The 25,498-nt window shown below is 44.0% G+C and overlaps 1 protein-coding gene across 7 annotated transcripts in view; it reads left to right on the forward strand.

Moving 5' to 3' along the window:
* The first annotated feature begins 600 nt into the window (after positions 1 to 600).
* Positions 601 to 25,498, forward strand: part of DDX4 (DEAD-box helicase 4) — a 36,683-nt gene continuing 11,785 nt past the window's right edge. For 2 of the 7 annotated variants that reach the window (XR_013233034.1, XM_077347144.1), the window contains exons 1-17: positions 746 to 906; positions 1,146 to 1,285; positions 2,275 to 2,338; positions 3,821 to 3,889; positions 6,397 to 6,444; positions 7,730 to 7,804; positions 12,497 to 12,547; positions 14,233 to 14,286; positions 16,824 to 16,904; positions 17,044 to 17,124; positions 17,497 to 17,538; positions 17,879 to 17,926; positions 18,191 to 18,235; positions 18,328 to 18,470; positions 19,615 to 19,767; positions 21,876 to 22,030; positions 23,601 to 23,730. Coding sequence is in view for 6 of the 7 variants with exons in the window: in XM_077347144.1 (XP_077203259.1) it covers positions 1,193 to 1,285; positions 2,275 to 2,338; positions 3,821 to 3,889; positions 6,397 to 6,444; positions 7,730 to 7,804; positions 12,497 to 12,547; positions 14,233 to 14,286; positions 16,824 to 16,904; positions 17,044 to 17,124; positions 17,497 to 17,538; positions 17,879 to 17,926; positions 18,191 to 18,235; positions 18,328 to 18,470; positions 19,615 to 19,767; positions 21,876 to 22,030; positions 23,601 to 23,730 (1,332 nt within the window). In the remaining variant the exon portion in view is untranslated. The other 5 variants (XM_077347146.1, XM_077347145.1, XM_077347148.1 and 2 more) reach the window with 5 other exon arrangements.

Below are 25,498 nucleotides of genomic sequence, written 5' to 3' on the forward strand. Positions count from 1 at the left end.
TGAGGTTTAGAGGGTGGATTACAAGAAGCTAGGGTTGCCAGCTTTGGAAAGTATCTAGATATTTTGGGGGTTCACCCTGGGAAAGGGATTTCAAGGAGGTATAATGCCCCAGAGTCCATTTTTCCAGAGGATCAGTTGTCTGGAGGGCAGCTCTAACACCAAGCGATCCCCAGCCACCACTTGGAGGTTGGCAACAACGCAAGATAGCACCACGTTTCCCCCACAAGCCCTGTATTTCAGCCAGCATTCTGCAAGATGCACATTGAACACAAAAGGGATGTGCTCCCGCATAGAACCGGGCCGCTTATCACCTTCATAGTTCAGTCAGCGCATCCCTTTTTTTCATTAAGCGCGAAAGCAAAACTTCCGCAACCCCCAAATGCAAAGCCTGCAGGGCAAGCGCGACTTTTACGAAGCCCTCGGCGAGCCGCATCCCAGCGAATCGCACCTATGCCTACGCCTGGGTTTTGCAAAGCGGCGGTGCAATCCTAAACAGAGTTACACCCTCCGGCATCCATTCCAGACAGCAGCCACACGGAAGGGAGTAGCCCTGCTCAGGACGACCCGGCCGGTGGCGTGGCTCCGGGAAAACAAAAGCGAAACCCGGCCGCTCCCGAGGAACGCCCCGAGCACAAAGTCCGTCCCTCGCGGCAGGAAGGGAAGGCAGCCCGCGCTACCCCCGTAGGCCCGCTCCCGCATCCCTCCCCTCCCCCTCCCCTGCGCTCGCGATTGGCGGGCGCGCGAGGCGGGGGCACGTGATCAGCGCCGGGGCAGGCTGCGGAGGGCGGCGCGGCGAAGGGGGTGGGGGCGAGGCGGCGGGAGCCGTTGCACGTGCTCTTGGCGGGCTGTTGAGGAGGAGCCGAGGCGGCCGGGCAAGCTTCGTGGCGCTTCTCCCGCGAGCGCCAGGTGGCCGTTTGTGGGGCGGGGTGGGGAAGGGGGCGGCGGCCCCGGGGAGCAGCGCTCGCCGCCCGTGAGGAAGACTCATTTTTAACGGGGGTGGATTGGGCGCCCCGCAGGTGCTCACGCTTAGCGGCCCTCGTGTGGCAGAGGCAGGAGGGCGGGCGGCGTGTGGGGCGACGCTCTTCCCGCCTGGCGTCTAAAACGCTTTCCCTCCCCCCCCCTTCCCCTTTCTGTTCTTTCTCCAGCCGTCCGTGCAGCGGTTGGGGGCTGCAGGAAGGGTCCGAGGGCCGCCATGGGTGACGAGGACTGGGATAACGAGATCCCAGATAACGCCCGTGGCGACAGAAGAGCCTTGCCTGCTTTCCAGCCCAACTTCCAGACACTGGTGGGTAGTTAGGAAAGCGGTCGGGGGTGGGGGGTGGGGGGTGGGGGGTGGGGGTCGCCCTGTCTTTAGACTAGAGACTCTGAGCCGCCCTTTCGTATCCCTTTGGTGAGATCTCGTCTTCAGAAAGGGCTTCTCGTCGAGAGGTGAGCGGGAAGGACATGGGTAGCCCGGTCGAAATTTACTCGGGAGCAGGTTTGAATGTTTCTGTGCACGTGTGCCTCTGGGATCGCGGTCTGCGGAGGGAAAGGTTGAGGGAAAGGGCTTCAAGGAGCCGAAGGTTTAGAATGTTTGGTGTGCTGTTCTCCAAGGTAACGGGCCCAAGGCTGTGTGGCAATAATGACTGTAGTTCTTGAAATTTCTGAAAAGGATCCCCCTCTTTATTTTATCAAGGTTCATGCTGTTAAGGTCTTAGTGTGTTGAATAAAGATTTCTCATTTTGACTATCCCAATAGGGACTGAATGGGTTTCTGTGTAAAAGGCTCTTTGTTTATTTGTTTGCTTTATATTTATATACCGCTCCTCTCTGACTGGCCCTCTTGGGCTAGTGAACAACAAAAAACATTGTGTTTGAACAATAAAACATCATAAAACCAATTCATGGTTAATTTTAAAAGTTAACTTCCCCCCCCTGCAGCCAGCCTATTTGGTCTTAATAACTCAATAACAGAACTGGCTGGAGGAGTTGGGGAGGGCGGAATGTGAGATAAACTTTCTGAACAGGCATGCGTATTTTTGGATGTCTTTTGAGCATTTTGTCTCCGATGATTGATGTTACACAATAAGTAGTAACCAACCACTAGGTAATGTAAATGAAATTACAGTATTATGTTTCATTTTTGCATGAGGCAGTTGATAACTAGGCTGGAGTGTATTTCTGGGGAGAGATGGTGATGGGATTGAATTTGTGCATCTTTTGCAGCTAAGGTATATTTATTGCTCTTGGTTAGTATAGAATACCAACTTGACCTGTATATCCATACTTGTTGTAGGGCAGTGTACCTGCAAGAGCAAGTGAAACATCAAATGTCTTCAGCCAAAGTGTAAAGCTAGCAGGTATGTATAAAATAATTAAGTGCTTTTTTGGAAACTATTTTGATCTTATTGGATGAGTTATGTGAGGAGTTTCAGTTCTGTAATACTATGGTTGATCCTAAAATATCATCACACTTGTTCAGATTGGTAACATTTTTAAAAGTACTTCCCCTGTAATCTAGCCATATTCGACTTTTTTACCATTGAGAATCCCTGAAATTTTCTTTCAGGCCTTGGGAAACTTCAGTAGCTGTGTGATCATGCAGAATGTGGTTGGGAAGCATAGCTGTGTGCAGCCCAACCGGGGCCACTCCCCACTACCTCCAGGTCCATCATTGGCCACTTGGGGAGGGGGCAGTTCATCATAACCATATATGGCCATAACACCAGATTAAACCAATTTAAAATATATATAAAGATTAACTCCCAGCCACTCAGGAAACTCAGGGCCATCAAGAAACCTCAGGGTTTCACGAAACCCTGGTTGAAAAAGCATGTAGTAATAAAAAGAATAACCATTAATTGATTGGATAAATATTGCAGCCCTTGAATGAATATTCATGTAAGGTTGGCATTGTATGTTTTGACAGATTTCAGGAAACTGTTTTGAGTCAATGAAAGATTCTGCAATGGTATAACTATTTTGGATATGAAAATACAAATTCCGAAGCATGTATATGACAGTTTTAAGCTTAATGGTTATATGAGAGTTGAATACTTTCATGATTATTAAAGCTGAGAATTTCTTTTAAATGGCACCTCAGTGTCAGTGATACTTTGTAAATTCTCAAATACATTATTGAATAAGGGTAATTTTGGGATTCCTTTGTAAACAAGAATGATTTTTATTGCATGTGACAGTGCATTAGGACTATGCAGAAGTTTGGAAAATGATAAAACGCTTTAAACAAGAACTTTCAAATACAACTAATATTTGATCCCTTATAGTTCTTAAAGTACTCCTAGTCTAATAATACTTTGCCCAACCGGTCTGGAGTTTTGGTCTAGTTTGCAGACATTATGTTGATGACACCCAACTATTTCTGTTGATGCATGGTTATCCAAATATGTGAGCCAGATTGATAAGACTAAGGCTTCTAATCTGGAGAGCCAGGTTTGATTCCCCACTTCTCTATGTGCAAGCAGCTGGGTGACCTTGGGCTAGTCACAGTCCTGTTAGAGCTGTTCTCATATCACTTCTGACAGCTCTCTCAGCCTCACCTTCCTCACAAGAAGGGAAGGCTACTGTATGCTGCTTTGAGATTCCTTTAGGTAATGAATAGCAGGGTATAAAAAAAACTTTTTTCTAGATTGTAGTGTTGTTTTATCTGAAAGTACCTGCCCTGAGTCTATTGAGAAAGAAGGACTATAAAAATATATTTATTAATATCCTTTTACTATATAGATGACAGCAGGAAGGATATTTGGAAAATATATGGAGAAAATTGTCTTGAAGAATGTTAAATAAACTGCTAAAAGTAATAAAATTTGTTACCTGTTTAGATGCTGCTTATGAGCCTACCAGAGGATATCAACCTATGCAGGGTTCTGGATGGCATAATGGAAGCCAAGGTAATCTTAAGTTGTATAATACTGTATACTGGTATTCTAGTTGTGAAAATTGTGTAATTTTGTGTTTGTAGATTAAACAGGAATGGAGAATCAGTAGCTCTGAATCCGGATTTTGCTTGACACAAAACCACCAAGAATTGTTGAGTGCCTCATTTATTTAGAACATCTCTGTGCTAACTTTCCACCTGGAGACCACAAGGCAGCAAACATAAAAACATTTAAACAATTAAAAATCCAGTTAATATTATGAAATTAGAATAATAGAGTTGGAAGGACCTCCTGGGTCATCTAGTCCAACCCCCTGCACTATGCAGGACACTAACATCCCAATCGCTCATCCACTGTAAGCCTGCCACCACCTTGGAACCTTCACAAAATCAGTCTCTCCGTCAGATGGCTTACTAGCCTCTGTTTAAAAATTTCCATAGATGGAAAACCCACCACCTCCTGAGGAAGCCTCCCGAGAAAGCCTGAGAAATGGAAGCCTGAGAAACCTGTCAGGAACATCTTCCAGATGTTTAGACAGAATTTCTTTTGAATTAATTTCATCCCATTGGTTCTGGTCCGTCCCTCTGGGGCAAGAGAGAACAACTCTGCTCCATCCTCTATAATCTATATGGCACCCTTTTAAATATTTGAAGATGGTTATCAGACCCCCTCTCAGTCATCTCCTCTCTAGGCTTAACAGACCAAGCTCCCCCAACCTTTCTTCATATGTCTTGATCTCCAAACCTCTCACCATCTTTGTTGCCCTCCTCTGAACATGCTCCAGTTTGTCTACATCATTCTTCAACTGTGGTGCCCAAAACTGAACACGGTATTCCAAGTGAGGCTGAACCAGAGCAGAGTAAAGCGGTACCATCACCTCCCGTGATCTGGACACAATACGTCCTTTGATACAGGCCAGAATCCCATTTGCCTTTTTAGCCACTGAGTCACACTTCTGACTCGTGTTCATTGTATGGTCTACTAAGACTCCTAGATACAATTTAAAAAACACAAATACACAGCACTAGGTACAGGGACAGTATAATCATTGGGGATATAACAGATTTATTTATTATGTTTTATTATATATTTATATACCGCCCTCCCCTGAGGCTCGGGGCAGTTTACATAAATCAGGGAAACAATACAGGTAACTCAGTAGTTCTAAATAGTAACAGTACAGTGATATGAATAGAACAATATAGAACATAGAACAATGGTGAGAACATCAATTCAACTACAGTATACTGACAGCCCTGTGGGTTGGACAAATCAGCTGTGGTTTTCATAGGAGAGAGGCTCGGGAGCCGATGGAAAGTGATTGGTTCAAGTTCCGTTAGGGCCGTGATCTCTGGGAGCTCATTCCATCAGTTGGGGGCCCGGATGGAGAAAGCTCTGGTCCTGGTTGAGGTCAAGGGATCTCCAGGTAGTTGGAGGTTGTGGAGTGTAAGGTTCTTTGAGTTCTATTATATAGGCTTTTTTCATTAACTGAAATAGGTAATGTAGAAATATTTAGTTGTTATGGCTTGATAGGATGCCCATATGGAATTCCAGTGTGGGTCTCAACTTGCCATTCTTCTGAAGCAGTAATTGGGAGTAAAGTAGCTGAGGGTGAATACTTAGAGGGCCCTTAACCTCGGTTTTAAGGCCTAAGAAACTGTAAAGCAGAGTTTTCCACCAGTTTTCTTTAAGCTTTGGTGTCAATTCTGAATGAAAGAAAAGTTGACAATTTTGGAGTCAGTTGTGCTGCAGGCTTCTCAGTCAGCCCTAGTAAGGTCTGAGAGAAATCTTTTCCTTCTGGGTCAGAAAAGGAAATTGGCCCCATAGTGGCCTGCTATACTGTCTGAGTGGATTCCCCCCTTGAATTCTGTTCAAGTTGGGTGACAGACTTGGGGGATAGTCCTCCAACCCCCCACTCAAATCACTGTCAAGGACTTTTAATTGCTTCTAATGATGCATTCTTGTGGGTGTGCCTTGTATGTGCTCAGCCTTCATTAAGAGGGCTTTTGTATAAGCTGCTTTGCGATTCCTTTTTATTACCTTACTAAGTGAAGGTGATACACAGGTTCTAACTTTGGTGTTGATGGTCACTATGATGTTAGTTTTAATGAAGACCTTTATTTGTTGATCTGGAGTATTTATAGACTCATTTTGTACTCTTTTTTGGTTATCTGTAGAAAAATCAGAATTCTTATCTGTATCCAGTGTTCTATCATTTTGCAAAAAGCATATCATAAAACTAGCAGAGAAGCAGACATGAGCAACAAAAATAATTGCCTTCTCTATGAGGAAAGGTAAAAGCTACATAGACTCTGTAAGAGCGCTTGTTATGTTCACATGGAATAGAAGGATATTTAGTTGGATTCCATAGAGCTTTTGAAGTATCACTTTGAATTTATAAGGGTTTCTTTTTCTTGACTTCCAGCTCATAAATATTCTTTAGCAATAGGTGGATTAGCCTTACCTGCTTTAGAAATCATATGAACAACTTCAAAATGCTGAATATTTTTAATTTTTAGGGAGCTTTTCCTCTGACAATGGAGTTCTTTGGGGTCATAAATTTGGAGGTACATGCCCGTGTGTTCTTACTTGAATTTCAGGAATGTAGTTCTAAATACAGTTAACCTTATTTAGGATTAAGTTATGCAGTTACTTTGTACACCTGTGGTTGGCCAAGTGGTGTTCACATAGACCAGGCGTTCCCAACTTCTTTGAACCTGAGGGTGCTTTTGGAATTCTTATACAGGAGAGCGGGCACAATCACAAAATGGCTTCCACAAGAGATGGAGCCACCCACAAAATGTCTTGGAGTAAAGTCAAATAGTAACTCTTTGACATTTCAAGCAGGAGGTCTGTTCAGCAGTCAGTCAGAAACCCTGCTGCACAGTCAGTCAATTCATGCTGTGCAAATGCCCCACTCACTTTCTAACTGGACTTGGCAGGCACCAGGGAAGATTCTGGCAAGAATATGGGCCACATGGATTGGTGGAAATCGCGTTCACTGCATGTATGGTGTTCTGGGAAGCGGTTGTGGATTGGAGCTCAAGATCTGTTAAACTACTTAATAGGATGGGCACAAACCAGTTCACAAGCCAAAATTATCACAAATTTGGCCCAGGTTGTGGTTCTCAAACCAATGTTTGGGGAAGGGTGGCAGCCCTTTAAAACAGCTGTTCGGTTGAAATGGCTGCAAACCATTTTACAGATCAGTTTGGCTACCCCTCCCTGCTTCTAGAGGTAGAAGCAAAACAGATGGGTTAAATGGTTGCGAGCTCTTTAACCCATCTCTTTCTCATGGCCATGGTTCAGGAGTTCAGTGTAGATTAACCCTGAACTGAGGTGCAATTTATATCCATCCCTGCTGCTTAAGAATGGAGGTGCTGCTCTAAGAAAAGAATGTTCTGCACTCCTTAAAGTAGCATTAACATCCATGCTTATGACTATGGATATTGGAAGTGGACACCAATGAAAAACTTGTGGGGAGGAGGCATTCCCCCCCAACTTTGCTTCCTCCCCTCTCCCCCCACTTCTGTCCCTTAGTTTTTCTCCATCTTGTCACCCCTTCTCTTATTTTCTACCTATGACTGCCACTTTCTCTGCCTTCTACCCTCTCTCTCTTTGCCCTCTAGCCCAATCTTTTTCTACCCAATAACACTCTATTTCGCTCCCTCTATTCTACCTTTTAACACTCTATTTCGTTCCCTCTATTCCATCAATGTCTTTCGCTTATTGCCACAACCACTGCACCTTTTCAATTTGCTTGCCCCAGTCCAAAGTTCGCTACCCCTCAAAGACATTTGTGAATTCAGCTTTGTCTAATAGTAAACATAACTGTCTTTTTACAATCACTAGGTATTGGTGAAAAGCAAAATGGAGAAGAAAAACCAGCAAGTGGATTTGGAACCGGACGCAGTTTTGGAAACAGAGGTAGATTTCTAGATAGCTTACTTTGCATGACTGTATTGCAGCATAAGTCAAGGGAATTGTTGCTGGCCCCTAACAACAGATAAAACCTATTACAAGAAGATATATAATCATAGTGACAGAGTTATGTGTTAATACATGAGATGCTGAAAATATAAAATATGAACTCCTAACTCAAGCTTAAGTACTTGGTAAGTACCTTTAAGGCCATATGAGGTTTGGGGCCAGCGTACCTGAGAGACATTCTCTCCGCCTATAGTTCCCAAAGACCCATTATGCATGGCAGCAGCTACACCGTGCTGCGTTGTGCCGTTGCGGCAGGGTGAAAAGCCCCGCCGTCCCCTGTGTATGTACAGGGAAGGAGCTCCCCCGGCGCATGCCAGCTGCCCTGGCGCAACGGCCCTGTGAACACATTTTGGGGCCGGAAGCACCAGGAGCGCTTTGAAGTGGGGTCAGTGGGGAGGATCGGGAATAGGGCCCCCACTGCACAGTGGTGGGGAGCAGCATGCTGCTCTCCCACCATGGTGGGGGCAGGGGGGATGCCCCTGTCGGCGCTGTGGAGCTGGCAGGGGCGAGAGGCGTCCCTGCAGGGACGCTGTAGGTTGAGGGAGAACCATGGCCAAAATCCTGGCTCCCCAATTACGCACAGGACTAGGCTGACCTAGCCCTCACCTGTGCCCTTGGGAGACCCAGGCCTCTGGAAGAATCCGCATTTCATTAACACGGGTCTTTCGAGGGCCTGGATTGGGCCAGGCCTTGGATGGCAGCGACATCTTGCATAATTGGGAATATTCCCCAAAGCTCTGTCGCCGCCATCACGGGCATTTCAGCCTGTGCTCAGCCAGTACCAACCGGCTAGTGATCCCTAGCCCAAGGAAGCACATCTGGCTTTGACCAAGGACAGGCTGTTCTTACCTACCTCACAGGGTGTCTGTTGTGGGGGAGGAAAGGGAAGGTGACTGTAAGCTGCTTTGAGACAGTTGGGTAGAGCAAAGCGGCATATAAGAACCAACTCTTCTTCAGCACCTTACAATGTCATTTTCTTGTCTCCGCAGTGGTCCTAACATGTCCCTATTCTTTTTCTTACTTTGAATATAACTAAAGAACCCTTTTTTGTTGTATTAATGTTTCTTGCTAGCTTAAACTCATACTGAGTTTTACCTTTTCTAACACTCTCCCTACATGCATTGGTTATCTTTAAACCGCCCGTGGTGCCACGGGCGCCACGGACTAAATAAAGCGTTAAGGGCTTGCTAGGTGGGATTTGTCCGTGATGAGGAAGGGTCCGGATTGGACCCTTCCTCACGACAGACAATCGGAGGGACCAATCGGCAGGCGCAAAGCGCCTGCCGATTGGTCCCTCCGATTCCCAGCCCCAGCAACTGCGAGCCGCGCGCAGCACGGCTCGCAGTTGCTCCCGGCCTGATGCGGCGAGAGGCGCGAAGCGCCTCTTGCTGCGTCAGGCCGCCGCCCGAGGCAACCCCTGGCAGTCGCGCGGCTGCCGGGGGCTCCCTGCCTGGCGGCTTGACGCGGTGAGAGGCGCAAAGCGCCTCTCGCCGCGTCAGGCCACCGCCGCTGGAACAACGGACCGCCGCTGACGCTGGGACAACGCCGCCGAGGGACCACCCTCCCACAGTGAGTCCCTAGCGCCCGCTGCATTTAGCTGCAGCGGGCTTGATTACTAGTTTGTTTATATTTCCCCTTGGTAATAAGATCCTCCTTCCATTTACTAAATGAGACTTTAGACTTCTTATTTACCCAATTCTTTTGAAAGCTGTTTATAGAGTCACCCTGATTTCCATAGTTTCCTCTCAGTTTTCCTTCTCAAGGGAATTGTCTGCGATAGTACCTACAGTATTTCAATCTTGAGAAATTCCCAGTTTTCTTGGACTTCCATCTCCTTAAGGTTTTCTGACCATGGGAGTCTACCCAATATAACTTTAAGTTTGTTAAAATTTGCTATCCTGAAGTCCAGCCTGTATGTGTGACTACATACAGCTTTTCTCTTCCCCAAGATCATAAAGACCAAAATCACTTGGTCGCATCTTCATTATGGCCCCTAATCTGCATATTATGTGTCATTTTCATTAAAATTTGTCTGGTGAAGCCCTGAAAGCCTTGAATAAAACTTATTTGGTCTTAAAGGTACCATTGGACTCAAACCTCGTCCTGCTACTTCAGACCAACATGGATGCCCACTTGGATCAGTTAACAAATTCCATCAGTTGTCCATCAATTACTCTCTAGTAATTGATAGTTCTCAGCGTGGAGGTGGGGACCCCTTTGGGGGTTGAATGACCCTTTCACAGTGGCTGCGGAGGGCAAGCAGCTTGCCCGGGGGGGTGCCATCCACACAACAGCCTTGCAGGGTAGATCGAAATAGAGCGTTCGTCTGTCTGGAGCAGCAGGAAAGAGTGAGATTGGCACGGTGGGAAAAGAGGCAAAACTGAACTGAGAAACCCCGGGTGGGGAGGGGAAAACCCAATTTGTATATAATCATGAACAATAGATCTTCATGCCACTGTTTGAATTTCTGTGAAAGAACACTTGCATAATTTTATGGTTGGGGTCACCACAACATGAGGAACTGTATTAAAGGGTCGCAGCATTAGGAAAGTTGAGAACCACTGCTCTAGTAGTTAACTTATACAGTCAAGGATTTTCACAAGAGGGCAGCAGAGCATAATTTAAATGGCTACTTTCTCTACTGAAAAAAACAACTTTGGAGTAGTTTGGCACTTCTGTGGCTATGAGCAGAAGTGTAAGTCGAGATTCTGCAAAATCCCATATGTTCAAAAAGTCATATTTGTCAAAAGAAGCATTTTCAGTCAAGATCTGCAGTACTGGAGTGGGGAAACCTTTCTTCTGCTGTTTTCCCCAAAGCATTCCCCACTGTAAATTATAACTTGGCCATAAAGAGCAAATATATAGTAACAGTGTTTTCAATTGAAGAGATAAATAGCATCTTAGATATAGGGGAGAGTATCAATATCCCCTCTGCATAAATGACTAGGGCTAGAATAAGAATTCTGTATTCATTTAGGTGGAAGGGTTTGTTACTTGAAATGTTTGGAGTACACCCGATCAGTCTTTCACATGTGCAGTTCCACACCTTGTTGGGATTTTCAGACTGCTGGATTAAACACAAGCCTGTACTGTACCTTAGGAAGACATTTTGAATAGTGAGGGCAATAGCTCTTAGGATTCTAATCTTCAGATGAATGTAAAGGTAAAGGTATCCCCTTTACCTAGGCACTAGGTCATGTCTGACCCTTGGGGTGACGCCCTCTGGCGTTTTCATGGCAGACTCAATACGGGGTGGTTTGCCAGTGCCTTCCCCAGTCATTACCATTTACCCCCCAACAAGCTGGGTACTCATTTTACCGACCTTGGAAGGATGGAAGGCTGAGTCAACCTTGAGCCGGCTGCTGGGATTGAACTTCCAGCCTCATGGGCAGACAGCTTCAGACAGCCTTTCTGCTGCCTTACCACCCTGCGCCACAAGAGGCTCTTTTCAGCTGACTTCATTTCTTTGATTCTCTAAAACAGTGGTCTGCAACCTTTTTAAGGCTGTGGACCGACGGTGTTGGGGAGGGATATCTCGTGGCTGCACATGCAAAACTGCTATGCACGCGCATTTGCGGCTGTGTATGGCGCTAGCGCACACACGCGCGGCCCTGCTTCCCTCTCCTCCCCCTCCCACAAAAAGAAGCTTGCCGGGCCGCAAGCTAATTGGCTGCTTTTGCGGCCAATTTGCTTGCGGCCTGGGAAGTTTCTTACTGCGGGGGGAGGGGGGAGAGGGAGCCGCAGCCCGGTGGTTGGGGACCACCGCTCTAAAATATTGGTTCAGGCCCTGCACCCCCACCTGGGCCCAAAACTGATGTAACTCTTACTTGTAGTTTAAACCCATTACTGCGCGTCCTTTCCTCTGCAGCCAACAGAAACAGCATCCTGCCCTCCTCCAATTGACAACCTTTCAAATACTTAAAGAATGCTTGTTAGCTCTTTCTTGAAAACAGATGGACACATGTATGTGTAAGAAGTACACATAGTCAATGTAATATGTGGATAGAGGGCATCCTCAACCTTTTTATTGTTGAGAAACTCCTGAAACATTCTTCAGGCTTTGAGAAGCCCCAAAAGTGGCACAATCCTGCAGAATATGGTTTGGAAGCGTATGGTCATCACCTGATAAACGTTTAAAAAATTTAAAATATATATTAAAATTAATTCCCACCCATTCATGAAACCCTTCCAGGGCCATCAAAAAACTCTAGGGTTTCCCTAAACCCTGGTTGAGAAACCCTGGAATAGGGCTTTGGTCTCCTACTTATTAGGTTTCCAGTGAAGTTGCAAGGCCATTGTAAGACCTGTTGTCGGTGGTCCTTGAACACTGGCTGTTGTCATGCAACTTCTGTTAGTTATAGCTTGAATTTTATTGATTCCCTGAGAAAACCAAGAACAGAGCCAGGGTTTGCCCAGACTCCTACGGTAACTTGGTTGCTTCCTTCTAAGTCAGCCTTTTGATTGCCTGCATCCTGATCTGAATTTCTTATCTTTACTACTAAGCCTGGAGTCCGTTCCTCAGTGTTGGACAATGTAAGACCTGAGAAGTTACATATAGATTTGTGGGAATGGGTTCAATATGTGGAGAACTCATAGCTGGGAGAACTCTTAATATACTTTTGTTTACAGGTGCATCTGGAAATAGATTTGAAGAAAGAAAAAATTCAGGTTTTGGGAGAGGTAAGAATTTAATTCTATTGATCAGTGCCTCAGAAAATGCCTGGATAAAGGTCAGACAGAAATTAGCTCCTGAAATATCACCACTGGCTTCTGTTATAAAATTTAAAGAATTTAGCCAAACTGCAGAAGGAGGACATTTTTAATCTGGAAAGATCTGAAGATATTTGATTATAAATCCTTAACTCATGATGGGCAAACAGTTGTTAAGAAAAGTGGACAAATCCCCTGGCTTCAGTGTCTACAGGTTAAGTATTCTACAGACATTACTGTGTAAAGGTGACATAAGAACTTAGTTTTGAACAATTAGCTATATACTGAAAGAAATATATTCTCTTAAGGAATATATTCTCTATTAGATATTGATAGTAAATAGCAGGAAATATTTGTACAGCTCTGGATGAAAGATTTAAAAACCCAGTAAACTCAGAGATTTGGGCATCAGTGTTTCTCCCAAAGAAAATTTAATAAAATGCTATCAGTGGCACCTGTCTCCCCATAAACTAGGAAATTATATTAAGGTGATAATGGGGACTGTTGGGTATGTGGGGCTACCAATACCAATTTTATACATATTTGCAAGTAAAAGTACAGTACAGTTTTGTAAAAAAAAAGTACAGAGTTTTGGCATATGATCGCTACAGTTCTCTTAAAGATAGAGGGAAAGAGCTCCCATTATCATCTAAGGTTTTTTGTTAAAACAATTAGTATTCCCTTCAAAAGATGTTTGTAATTTGTTCTTAATTACATAACATCTGCAATTTTACATAGAATTAGATGGGTTATAGCAGTGGTCTCCAACCCCCGGTCTGGAGACCGGTACCGGTCCACAGATCAGTTGGTACCGGGCCGCGGCTCCTCCTTGTCCTCCTCCCTGGCTGCTGCCCTGCCATTCTGCCGCTGGCTCACCTTTGGTGCTCTCCGCCGGTCGCCATGGCTGGGGCTCCCCCTTGGCGTGGCACTGCGCAGCTGCTACTGGCAGCGCTCCCCCCCAGTGGGCAGCAGGAAGTCAGGGACGCTGGCAGGAAAGCAAGTGGAGCAGGGGCTCAGGCGGTGGCGGGGATGTCCCTTGGCAGAAGACTATCCCCCCCCCCCTCCCTGGGCCTCAGTAAAATTGTCAAGCGTTGACTGGTCCCCGGTGATAAAAAGGTTGGGGACCACTGGGTTATAGGATTGGTTAAGGAAATTAGTAGAATGTAGTTTAGAAACCACCGCTCTTAACACTACACCAAGATTTGTTTTCTAGTTCACCTTAGTTACTTCAACTAGCTCAAATTGTTGTAACCGTTCACCTGAATTCATGATCTTGAATGCATCTGGAAGTTAGTTTTGCAGTAGGCAAGTGTATTTGTGTTCATGATAAATGCATTGCCCACCAGTTAGAAAAGTGTGATCATGCCATTGTCTTCAAATTACTTCATTTATCAGAATTTATTAATGCCATTTCTGTATACTTTGTCAGCATTATGACCGAACCAAATGTCTGAACCTAAGTCGGAATAGTCTACATGACTATCCACAAAGGTGGATATTGGCTTACTTATGTTTACATAGTTGTCTGAGTCAGTTGTGAATTGAAAGATGCACGAAGCCTTCCAGACTGAGAGTCACCATTATTAAGAAAATATAGCTAGTGCAGTACAGAAAAGTAATTGCTCCTTTCCATTTTAATGGCTTTATTCTGGTAGAAATTGATGATAATGAAGACAGCCAGTCAGAGTCAGTATTCTCAAGGAGAGGAGGTAAGACCACAATGATTTGGGTCATAGTGAAACAAATTGCTTTTTTTAAATAAGGGCATATTGTTAGGAAATATAGTTACTCTGTTGTAGGAGGGTATGCATGTATGGGTGAGTCCTTCCTTTGTGCTTTGCAGGCAGGTCTGCACTTGCTAGTACTCCCCTTTCTGGTGAAAGGAGAGTCTTCAGTACATGCCATGCCTCTGTAGAAGTAGAATGTTTTCAGACCTTTGGTATCTGTCTGGAATAAATACGAAGGCCAAAGGAAAACAAGACCACAGAAAGATAGCCCTCTCCAGTGCAGCATGTCTTGTCTCTGCTGCTACTGATTTAAAACAAAGGGTGCAGGAAATTGCTTTGTGGTGAATTGCTTTATGCAGCAGTTGAAGAAGGCAGCAAACGCCTCTTCATATTCTAACATTGGCTCCTGAAAATTTCCAGAAACGGACTTTCACAGTAGATGCTAACTTCCATAGTATTTAGGACCCAGCATGCCCCTGTTGGGAAGCATCCTTGTTGAGGACAAGGGCCTCAGGAGGGAGGAGCGCAGCACAGTCATACAGGGGTTTCATTTTCCCCATCACACACCAGTTGTCTTTTAAACCCAGGGACACTAGAAACAGCAAGCACCATATTTCATGGAATGTCAGATTTCCAGAACAACCACCACTGCATTCTCTAGACTTACGTCAATCCTGTCCTCAGCCAAGCCAAGCACAGATCACCCTAGGCATATTTGCCTACTGGTGAGTGGCTGCCTCATGAACTATAATGTTATCAGTGCATCCTAAAGACTGTCCAAGTTGGCTGCAAACTCAAATGGAGCAGAGTCTCTCAAAACTCAACCCCTCCAAGACTGAAGTCCTGTGGCTGGGGTGGGGGGGGGGGGGCAGACTAGGAAACATGTTTACCCTGCCTGGGATGTAACTTAACACCATGCCATCTGCCAGGAATTTGGGGGTGATTCTTGATGCTCCTTAGTGATGAAGGCTCAGGTCACAAGGGTAGCTGACAGGCGTTTCTCCATCTATGCCAAGCGAGACTGCTAGTGCCTTACCTGTCCTCTGAGCACCTAGCCACAGTGGTCCATGCAACGGTAATCTCCAGGATTGATTTCTGTAACTTGCTGCGCGCAGGCCTTCTATTGTCCTCAATCCGGAAATGGCAGCTGGTGCAGAATGTAGCTGCTAGAGTCCTCCCTGGAACACCTTGGAGGGCCCACACCCATTCAGTGTTGAGGCAGCTGTATTGGTTGCCAGTTGCGTACCAAATCAAGTTCAAGGTTCTGGTATAAACCTTCAAGGCTATCTGTGATCTGAGCCCCGCATGCCTGAGAGGCATCCTATCTCCTGATGCATCCTGCAGGGCCCTGTGCTCTGCAGGTGCAAATCTATTGGTGATCCCTGGCCCATGAGAAGTATGCCTGGCCCCATCCTGATGGAATGAACTCCCAGAAGAGCTAAGGGCCCTGACAGAGCTTTCATAGTTCTGCAGGGCCTGCAAGATGGAATTCTTCCACCAGGCATTTGGTTGAGGCTGGCGTAACAAACACATTCAGAACATCATGGATAGGATAACGGATCACGGATGCTTTGAGTCATGGCCTGTGTCTGCAACATGACAGCAAAAGAGCAAGTGCCATAGCACACAATTTATTCTGTATCAATTTCACCATGCTTAAAACAAATGAGATCATAGCTGAAACCCTAACTAGTTAAGATGTCCTTCAGGAAAAGAAAAGCCTAGAGTCTTGTCACAAGATTCCTTGTCTCAGTTGACTTGGCAGAAGCATACATGTATTTCTGTTTGCATTTGTGCATTTATTTATATCCCACATTTCTCACAGTTGCTTAGAAGATATTTCTCCCTCATACATTTTCTCACAACAACCCTGATAATTTGTGATGGGGGCCAAGTTCGCCCAGCAGACTTCCATGGTGGAAGTATGGATTTGAATCTGAATTACTCAGGGTCCTAATAAACCACTGATCCATTGCACCACATTGGCTCTCTGCAACATGGGCATTGCCTCTGGTCACCCATTGGTGTATGGTGGTATGGGAGGAGACCAAAAACACGCTACTGTTTATGCATGTGAAAACAGGTGTCTTCAGCACTGTCATAAAAGAAAAGTCATAGTTAAGCTGGTTTCAGATACTGTGCAGAAACCAGTGGAAAAGTCACACTTGCTACTATGAGGAGGGAAGGACAATGTATAATCAATACTACGCTGGGTTTTCTGTGGCGAAAACAGCGCCACGTGCAGAAGTTTTAAACGTTTTTTCCCCCAAGACTTTGAGATGTTCCTTTTGTGCATAATATCCCAAGGATTGTGTTCTTCACTTGCTAGTAGTGTAGAATAGGTACTGTCACGGTGCATCTGAATCTCTCATGGAAGTAGATGTTGTTTACTTGGAGTGTGTTTGTGTGTGTAAGGGCTCGCTGAGGAGCTCCTGTGTAGTGGCAGACAGCTTTGTACTTCCCCCTTCTTAGCTCTTGTGATGTGTGTTAATCACATTTCTGCATTGTTTGTTTCCAAGGAACGATTAATGGCAGCGATGCACGTAGGGGGGGAAGAGGATCAACTAGAGGTGGCCGAGGAGGACACGGGTTATTTACAAGTAAGGTCTACTAGTACTTTTAAAATTTTACTGAAGTTTTCAGAACGGAATTATTACTAATTCCTTCTGTCAGCCAAAGAGTGCTGTTAGAAATAAAAAAAATAATTCCTATTTTTGCTGTTGGATTTTATTGTAACAGGTAATGAATATGAGATGCAAGATGGAAGACAGCCTTCTGGTTTATTTGGTTCAAAAAGAGGGGGCTTTGGCGCTTCTTCAGGTAAGAATTCAAATAAAACTTGGCTTGCAGGTGGAGAATATTCTATGCTGGAAGATATATCTTGTTATACTGGATTGTGTTAAGGTAAAGGTAAAGGTATCCCCTATGCAAGCACTGAGTCATGTCTGACCCTTGGGGTGACGCCCTCTAGCGTTTTAACTGGATTGTGTTACTCTTGCACTATTCATCTCATGTAAAATTGTGAGGTCATTTGGATTAGAAAATAGCCAAGAGTTATTCACAGTGGATGCAAGCAAAGCATAAAGACCTAGATAGGATATAATACTATTCCTGAACAATGGAGGTAGGCAAATATTGAGATAAATTCTTGACTACGTTATCCTTTGAAATGTGTCCCCTTTTGTTTTCCAGGTGATTCTGAAAATAGAAGAGGGAGAGGATTTAGAGACAGAGGTAAATGCCTTAGAAATTACTTGTAAGATGAGATGTTAGGTACTTATTGTATGACAATTAGAGGAATTTTCTCTTTCTATGTTTTTTCTGGGTTCTTGCTAAAATTGATCATAGATTGTATGTCTTTGTCACTTCCTTTTTCCCCATCCTGCTTTTCCCCCATTCTTTTTAAACAGACACGTGCTTATTGTTTACTAATTGTTCAGTAATTCTTTCAGACCAATTAAATTCATCTCTGGTTTCACTTTCAACCTGAACTGAATGGACTTTGATGGCTTATCCTTTTAAATTGTATAGTTAATGTTTCTTTGTAGTTTTATAGCTTTATGCTTTTTAACAGGGGGCTACAAGGGAAGCAATGAAGAAATAATTGGAGGTTCTGGGAAAAGTAAGTTTATTTTTCTTCATGGTTTCTGTGTATCACACTGATGCTGGGTGGAGCTAGTAGCAAAGAATTCTTTTAAACTTGGCTATAGAAGATTCTCCAGTTTGAACCTGTACATGCTCAGTTCCCATCAGTATGTCTGCACAGATTTCCACCTGAAGAACATCAGTTACAGGTTAGCAAACTGTTCAGATGTATGCAGTTATTCTCTGCATTGCTTCATCGACTTGACAGCTTTTGTTCTTTTAAACATTAATTTCCCTTAAGGTATGTGGAAATCAGAAGGTGATGGAGAAGGAGGTGACATTGCAGGTACGTTAACAGTGTAAGAAAATTAAGTGATTGAAGCAGGTCTGGCATCATGAAAATTTTAAAAAATTACTACTGCCCCCTTAAATTTGCAGCTCCAAGGGTGACATATGTACCACCACCACCACCAGACAGTGAAGATGCTATCTTTGCACATTACCAAACAGGAATAAACTTTGACAAATACGATAACATTCTCGTGGAAGTGTCTGGACATGACTCCCCAGCCGCAATTTTGGTTAGTGATCTACTTTCTTTTGTTTCAGAGCATGAGTTTAATGTAGAGTATTTTAGTCTAACCATAGGATGTCCCTTCCTTTTCAAGAATGCAGTGAGACAGGATTTGAAGGAAAAGTAATTTTTTCTTACAACTGCATGGTGTCTGGGTCTGTAATTGTTGGGAAACTGAAACTTCCACAATAGTTAATGCGACAGACATTCTTACTAAAGAAGGACTAAGATTGTAGGGAATCATGTTAGTTTATAGGCAAATGTCCAAAACAAATGTTGCGTGATACCTTTTAATCCGAACAAGCAAAATATCCCAAAGGAGAGGGTGTACAAGTGCTTTCCTGGGAAGTTGCCAGTGAAAAGGGTTCAGATTCAGGTTTGTGGCTACTTGTATTGATTGCCAGAAATAGGGTAAATACATCTTAATTTTTATGAAAGTTTGTTGCTATGTTCGTGCATTCTACTCCCTCTGACTTCCTTAAGTGGAGCATGAAATAAAACTGGGTTTGATCAAGCTCCCAGTTTACAAGTTTTTATTTTATTATTTATTTATTTTATTATATTTATATACCACCCTCCCTAAAGGTTCAGGGTGGTTTACATAAAACAGAAATAATACAGATAGTTCAGTTTATAACAAAAAATACAGTGATAATGGCAAGCAAAATGGTAGAACAATAGAATAATATGGAGAACATTAAATTAATGTATACTGAAAACCCAGTGGATTAGGTGGATCTGCAGTGGTTGCCATAGGAGGGAGGCTCAGGGGGCCATGGGAAGTGGTGTTTCAAGTCAACCTCAACCAGATGCTTGGTGGAGGAGCTGCCTTTTGCAGGCCCTGTGGAACAATTTGAGTTCTGTTAGTTAGTCAATTAGTTCAGTCATGGGCAATGCTTTTGTGAATTGAGTTTATTTAGTCCACCTACTTTGAATTCACCCAGGGGCTGCATATGTACATCATGGTAAATGGGACCTTAAACATACTGGTATGTTTTGCATCAGGCTTTGTGTGTGAAGGACATTGGAAGACACAAAGTTGCAACTTGTCATATCAAACTGCAGTTTAAGCGTGCTCGGGAGGCATCCTCTCCTTCAGGGAGAGAATGTATATTATAAATATAAATAAAATATAACTATTACTTTCTTAGACCTTTGAAGAAGCTGGTCTGTGTCAAACATTGATGAAGAATATTGCAAAAGCTGGATATTCTAAACTTACCCCTGTGCAGAAGCATAGCATTCCTATTGTGCTAGCAGAACGTGATTTAATGGCATGTGCCCAAACAGGATCTGGGAAGACAGTGAGTATAAACTGACAAAAACCTGCTGTTTGCAGTAGCAGTTTTTATTAAGTGGGGCATGTGAAGCTGCCTTGTACTGAACCAGGCCACTAGTCTCATTGCCTACTGAGACTGGCATTGGCTCTCTAGGTTGTCAGATGGAGGTCTTCCGTATCACCTGATCCTCTTAAGCCAGCGGTTCTCAATTGCTGTAATGCTGTGACCCCAACTGTGGCGGCGGCGCATGCGTGCTCAGTGATCTGGAGGCGGCGTGGAGGCGTCCAGTGCCATGGCTCTGCCACCACCACCAACTTGTCCTGGTGACCCCGTGGAAGGAGCCAGGTGACCCCACTTGGGGTCGGGACCCCAAGGTTGAGAACCACTGTTTTAAGCAGAGATACAAGGGGCGTTTATTACCTTGAAACTGAAAAAAATTCAGAATTCAATTTTGCTACAAAAAATAACTGAAGTTTTGTTAAGTGAATGAAGAAAAAACTGATATTTAAGGCAGTAACTTCCAATCTTGAAGTGGGTCCCACATCTAGACCCTATTTTACAGGGCATATTTGAAAAGTAAATCTATTGCATCTCCTCACCAATATGAAAAGCTGAAGTCTCACAATACTGAATTTTATTTTTAGTATGGATAAATGCAGCATTATTGAGCATCAAGCATGTATTTGAGGCCATTTTGAATATCATATTCATAATTTTAACTTCTAGTACCCTCACTCCCAGTTCACCTATTTTTCTGCCTCTTTCCTGGACTCTCCTGGTGTAGTGTTTGATTAAAAGTTGCAGCCTCTTAATCTGGAGAGCCAGGTTTGATTCTCCACTCCTCCACATACAGTTGGCTGGGTTACCTTGGGCTAGTCACAGTCCTGCTAGAGCTGATCTCACGGAGTAATTCTGTCAGAACTCTCTCAGCCTCACCTACCTCACAGAGTGTCTTTTGTGGGAGAGGAAAGGAAAGCTATTGTAAGCTGCTTTGAGACTCCTGGTAGCAAAAAGTAGGGTATAAAAAGCAACTCTTCTTCGCCCGTTTTTCTAAGGATTTAATTTATTTGCTGGCACGAAACATTTATTTATTTAGATTTATTTATTTAGATTTATTTAGATTTATATACCGCCCTCCCCGAAGCCTCCCCAAAACATATTCTGGAGAAGTGCTTATTATGGATAACTTAGTCTTCATTAAAACCATTACCTCTCCAAATGTACAAATCATGATGGATATTCATGTTGATGGTGAAATTGGCCTCGACTAGGACCTTTTTGGCCTTGTCCCCAGCTTGGTGGAATGAGCTCCTGGGAGAAATTAGGGGCCTGTGGGACCTTAATCAGTTCCGCAGGGCCTCTTAGATGGAGCTGTTCTACTGGGCTTCTGATTGAGACCCACAATAACATCCACCCAAACAGCTGGTCTTACTGCTAGATGGAGGAGGAGAAGCCAGAAGATCAGTACTCTGCTAGAGCACTCCCCCTCTGGAAATTTTTAGAGAGGTTCATTTGTATCTTTCTGTAATTTTATGGGGTTTTAATGGGGGATTGTATTATTGTTTTGATCTTTGTGTGTAACCCGCCATGAGCCATCCAACAACAACAATAATATATTGTACTTGTTTTCAGTTTTTAAAACTTGTGTTTGGATTTTACTGTTGTCATCTGCACTGAGCCATTTCGGAAGGGTGGTTTGAAAATAAAAATTATCCTCATTGTTATTAATTCAGAACTTTAAGGGGACATGTGAGATTGTAGGTAGCCCCTTCTCCCCACTTGGAGTAGCTTCTGTAACCAATACCAGTTTATTTACTCTGCTTGCTTTGTGATAAGGATAAAATCTGACTCCTTCATTACTGGAAGAAGATTGGGGAGAGAGAATCTAATAACGTTGCTTGCTTAATGTATAGTAGTGAATTAAAGGTTAAGAAGCACAGTCATCTTCCAAGTGATAGTACAATTTAACTGGAGGGTTCTTAATGAACTGTCACCTTGCTTTCTGAAAATACATGATTCAACAAAGACACTGATTCTTTCCATTCACCTCTGTAAATTGGAACACACTTAAATAGTGAATTTGGTATGTTCTGGCTGTATTGAATTTCTGCACTGAAATATCTGATCTTTAGGCAGCTTTTCTAATACCAATTTTGGCCCAAATGATGCGTGATGGAATTTCTGCCACTCAGTTCAAAGAACAGCAAGAACCAGAATGTATAATAGTAGCCCCAACAAGAGAACTTGTAAATCAGATCTACCTAGAATCAAGAAAATTTTCATATGGGTAAGTAAGCAAAACAAATTTGAAAGTAGAGGTCTCAGTTTGTGTGTACGTGTTTTTTAAAAGCTGTAGTGGTCCTATGGCACCAGCATCCATTCTCTTTCCACCAAGTGATAAAATAGCTTATGCTCTAAGTAGATCCAGAGTATCATGGTGCTCTCATAACTTCTCAGGATAATAGGACAGGCTATAGTTCCATGTGGAAAGGCAAGCTGTCAAATTCTTTTGTTTCTGAATCAGTAAAATGTTGTATGTTCTCTAGAGCTGTGAATGAAAGAAGGAAACATAAAATTTGAACTTCTTTTCTGTTGTATAGAACCACAAATTCTGTTACTAGGTTTTGGATGTATTCATTTTGAGGGAGGAAAATGAGCCAAAACTTCCCATCAATTACTGTTCATCACAACATATGATTAGGCCATATGTACAGGAAACAATGTAGTTACTCTTTGTGACCTCTGTAAGAGTGAAGCTTTCCTTCTCAAGCTTGCACTGGTTGAATTTAGGGTAGTAGGAACTAACAGGAAGTTACTGTGACCTCCCAGAGGGTACAATAAGAGTCCAGTAGCACCTTTAAGGCCAACAAAGATTTATTCAGGGCGTGAGCTTTTGAGTGCAAGCATTCTTCAACAGACTACGACTGATGTTCATAGTCTGACAAAGAGTGCTTGCAATTGAAAGCTCATGCCCTGAATAAAACTTTGTTTGTCTTAAAGGTGCTACTGGACTCTGATTTTATTGTGCTACTTCAGATCAACACAGCTACCCATTTGAATCCTCCCAGAGGGTGATATTGCACCATCTGTTTTACCTTTTGGAGCAGATTTACAGCCCTGTGTTTGCCTAAGATGTCCCTCTCAAGATGCATCAAATGCATGCCGTTTGTTTAACCTTTATGTATTTGATTAATATGATATATACAAATATGGAAAGATATCTAGCACAAATACATCTAATTTCATATACAACCCATGAATTATACAACATTTTTACTGAAACTGTACACTTTAATTTCAGTACAAATGCTGCATTAGAATATGTGTTGGGGGATGTAGAGTTTCTGGAAATTTTGAAACCACTGGAAACACCCTCACCCTCCCACTCCCCACCAAAAAAGAGGTCCCCCCCAAGTTTTATTTAGGCCCTCACATCTCCAGCGGAGGTAGGCATATCAGTTTATGGATCTGGATTTAGATGAGGTGTGCTGCTTGTTATTGCAAGTTCTGGACACTCTTTCTTACTACTTAAGGATTTTTTCAGATGGCCTTTCTAGGTTCCAAAACGTTGTGCTTAGTTTAGCAATTTCTCCCCATGGGGGGGGGCTGCCTCACCAACAGGTGTTAATGAGTATCTCTTGGATCGCTAAAATGTTAAAAGTCATTGTTTATTTCACACTATTAATGTTTATATTATTTTTATATTAAAAGTTTATCTTGAAAGTAAAGAATGTTGTATTAGCTTATCATATTATAAAAAATGTCAGTACCAAGCTATTTGTTCAAAATGTAAGCAGGGTTATGAGTCAGTCAGTGCATCACTTATGAAAATATAACTTTATTTTCCCATTGACTAGAACTTGTATAAGGCCAGTTGTGGTTTATGGCGGTACACAGACAATTCATTCAATTCGTCAGGTAATGCAAGGCTGTAATATATTATGTGCAACTCCTGGAAGACTTCTGGATATCATAGGCAGAGAAAAGGTAGGTATTGTGACTAAAATTTTTCTGAATTCTTTTAATCTATTGAATTCATGGAATTATTTCACTGTGCCAGTGTGCTTGTGATGAGAGCAAGCCTCTGAAGACCTTGGACTTGTTCACTCCCTTGCCCCTGTCTCCTTCCTTGCATATGGGGCTGAGTTTGAAGAGTTCTAGGTTTGATACCAATCGCACTTTGTGTGATCTGAATCAGAGAAAACATCAAACTCTGGTTGGTTTGTATACATATGCAGTTTTAAACCACTGCTTAAAATTTAGCTTTGTAGATTAAGAAGAGGAAGCATTAGTAGACTAAGAACAGGATGAGAGGAGGAAAGCATGAAATAGAAGAACTTTTGGTCATTAAGTGGTTGGGAGACTGTCCTTAAGCCCTTGTTGCTGCTTCTACAAAGGTGAAGGCAAAAGATAAAAAGTCCTACCACCATTTACTTCTCCATTCTGGATCATATGGCAGGACAATAATGGCAGAGTGCATTGCATGCAGGTGCAAATACTGTGTTTTATTCACTCTAGCACTTTGCATTACAAACTTTCCAAGGAACTTCTGGAAGTGTTGGCTATAGTCGCTGAATGAATTCTCTGCCTGATGACTATTATTGGAGAAACCTCCTCATCCTATCCGATATATTATAAAATGTGCAGGGTACTTCTCAGTGTGCTGGCCCTGTGATTGGCCCTTGGGTGGAGGACCACTCAGAAGCTGGCGCACCATCAGTGTCACCCTGCGGACTCTGGCCCTCGCTGGGAGGGGGATCCTCCCTCACTGAGGACCAAACAAAGGCGTTTCCAGCCCCCTGTCAGGGGCCACAAGCCCTGCAGAAGCTCGCTTTAGAGACTAGCTGCCAACCACCCTCCCTGTCTCTCTCAGCGAGAGGCTGACCGGAGCAGCAATAAAGGAGCACCCCATGCGGCGCCTCCTCCTATTGCTGGGGTGGTGAGCCACCTCCCAGGTTGTTAGCCTAAGAGCTGTTGCGTGATTAGAGCTTCTTCACCGACTCCCAGGGCCAAGGGTGCCAGAGGCCTCCCCCATGGATGACTGTGCTGAGCACTGCAGCCGGGGCACCAGGAACACTGGATGCTTCTGCGTGGCCTTTCAGTCCCATGTGGAGCCAGGACTGCCAGATGCCTCCTGCCTGCCCTCCCCCCCCCCAGTTGAGGGGTGGCGCTGATGGGACAGTGTCTTCCCCCAGCTCTCCCATCTGACCCATAGGGTATGCGGCAAGGCAGTGGTCCCCAACCTTTTTCCGGCTGGGGACCGGAACTGCCCCGCCCGTGCAACGCGCATGCGCAGCGAGCACACGCGGACGGGCTGCACATGCGCGCTGCGCGGCCGAAATAGCACATGCGTGGCACTTTCGTGCATACGCGGCACTTTCGCGCATGCGCGATTTCGGTCCTGATTCCCTCTCCCCCCCTCTCGCAGTAAGAAGCTTCCCAGGCTGCGGACCGCAGGTTGGGAACCACCGCGGCAAGGGACCCGTGATGGCTCCTGGGATGGGAACAGCCCTAACTCCAGATCCTGCCTTGGCATAACAGGATCTGGGAGAGAGTTGGAGGCACCTTCCTGCTGGCTTTTAAAGCAGGCTTAACTGCTAGTATTTTATACTTTGCTATGGAGAAACACTGCAGTTGGGAGTGAACGCAATTATGAGAAAGTACAGAGAAGTGTGGTTATTGCCCAAAAGTTCTTCTAACAATATGCCAGACAAATTTGTATACAAAAAAGGCACCATTGAAGTCTACCGTGATC

Source organism: Paroedura picta, chromosome 7 (assembly GCF_049243985.1).
Source record: "Paroedura picta isolate Pp20150507F chromosome 7, Ppicta_v3.0, whole genome shotgun sequence".
Lineage (NCBI taxonomy): Eukaryota > Metazoa > Chordata > Lepidosauria > Squamata > Gekkonidae > Paroedura > Paroedura picta.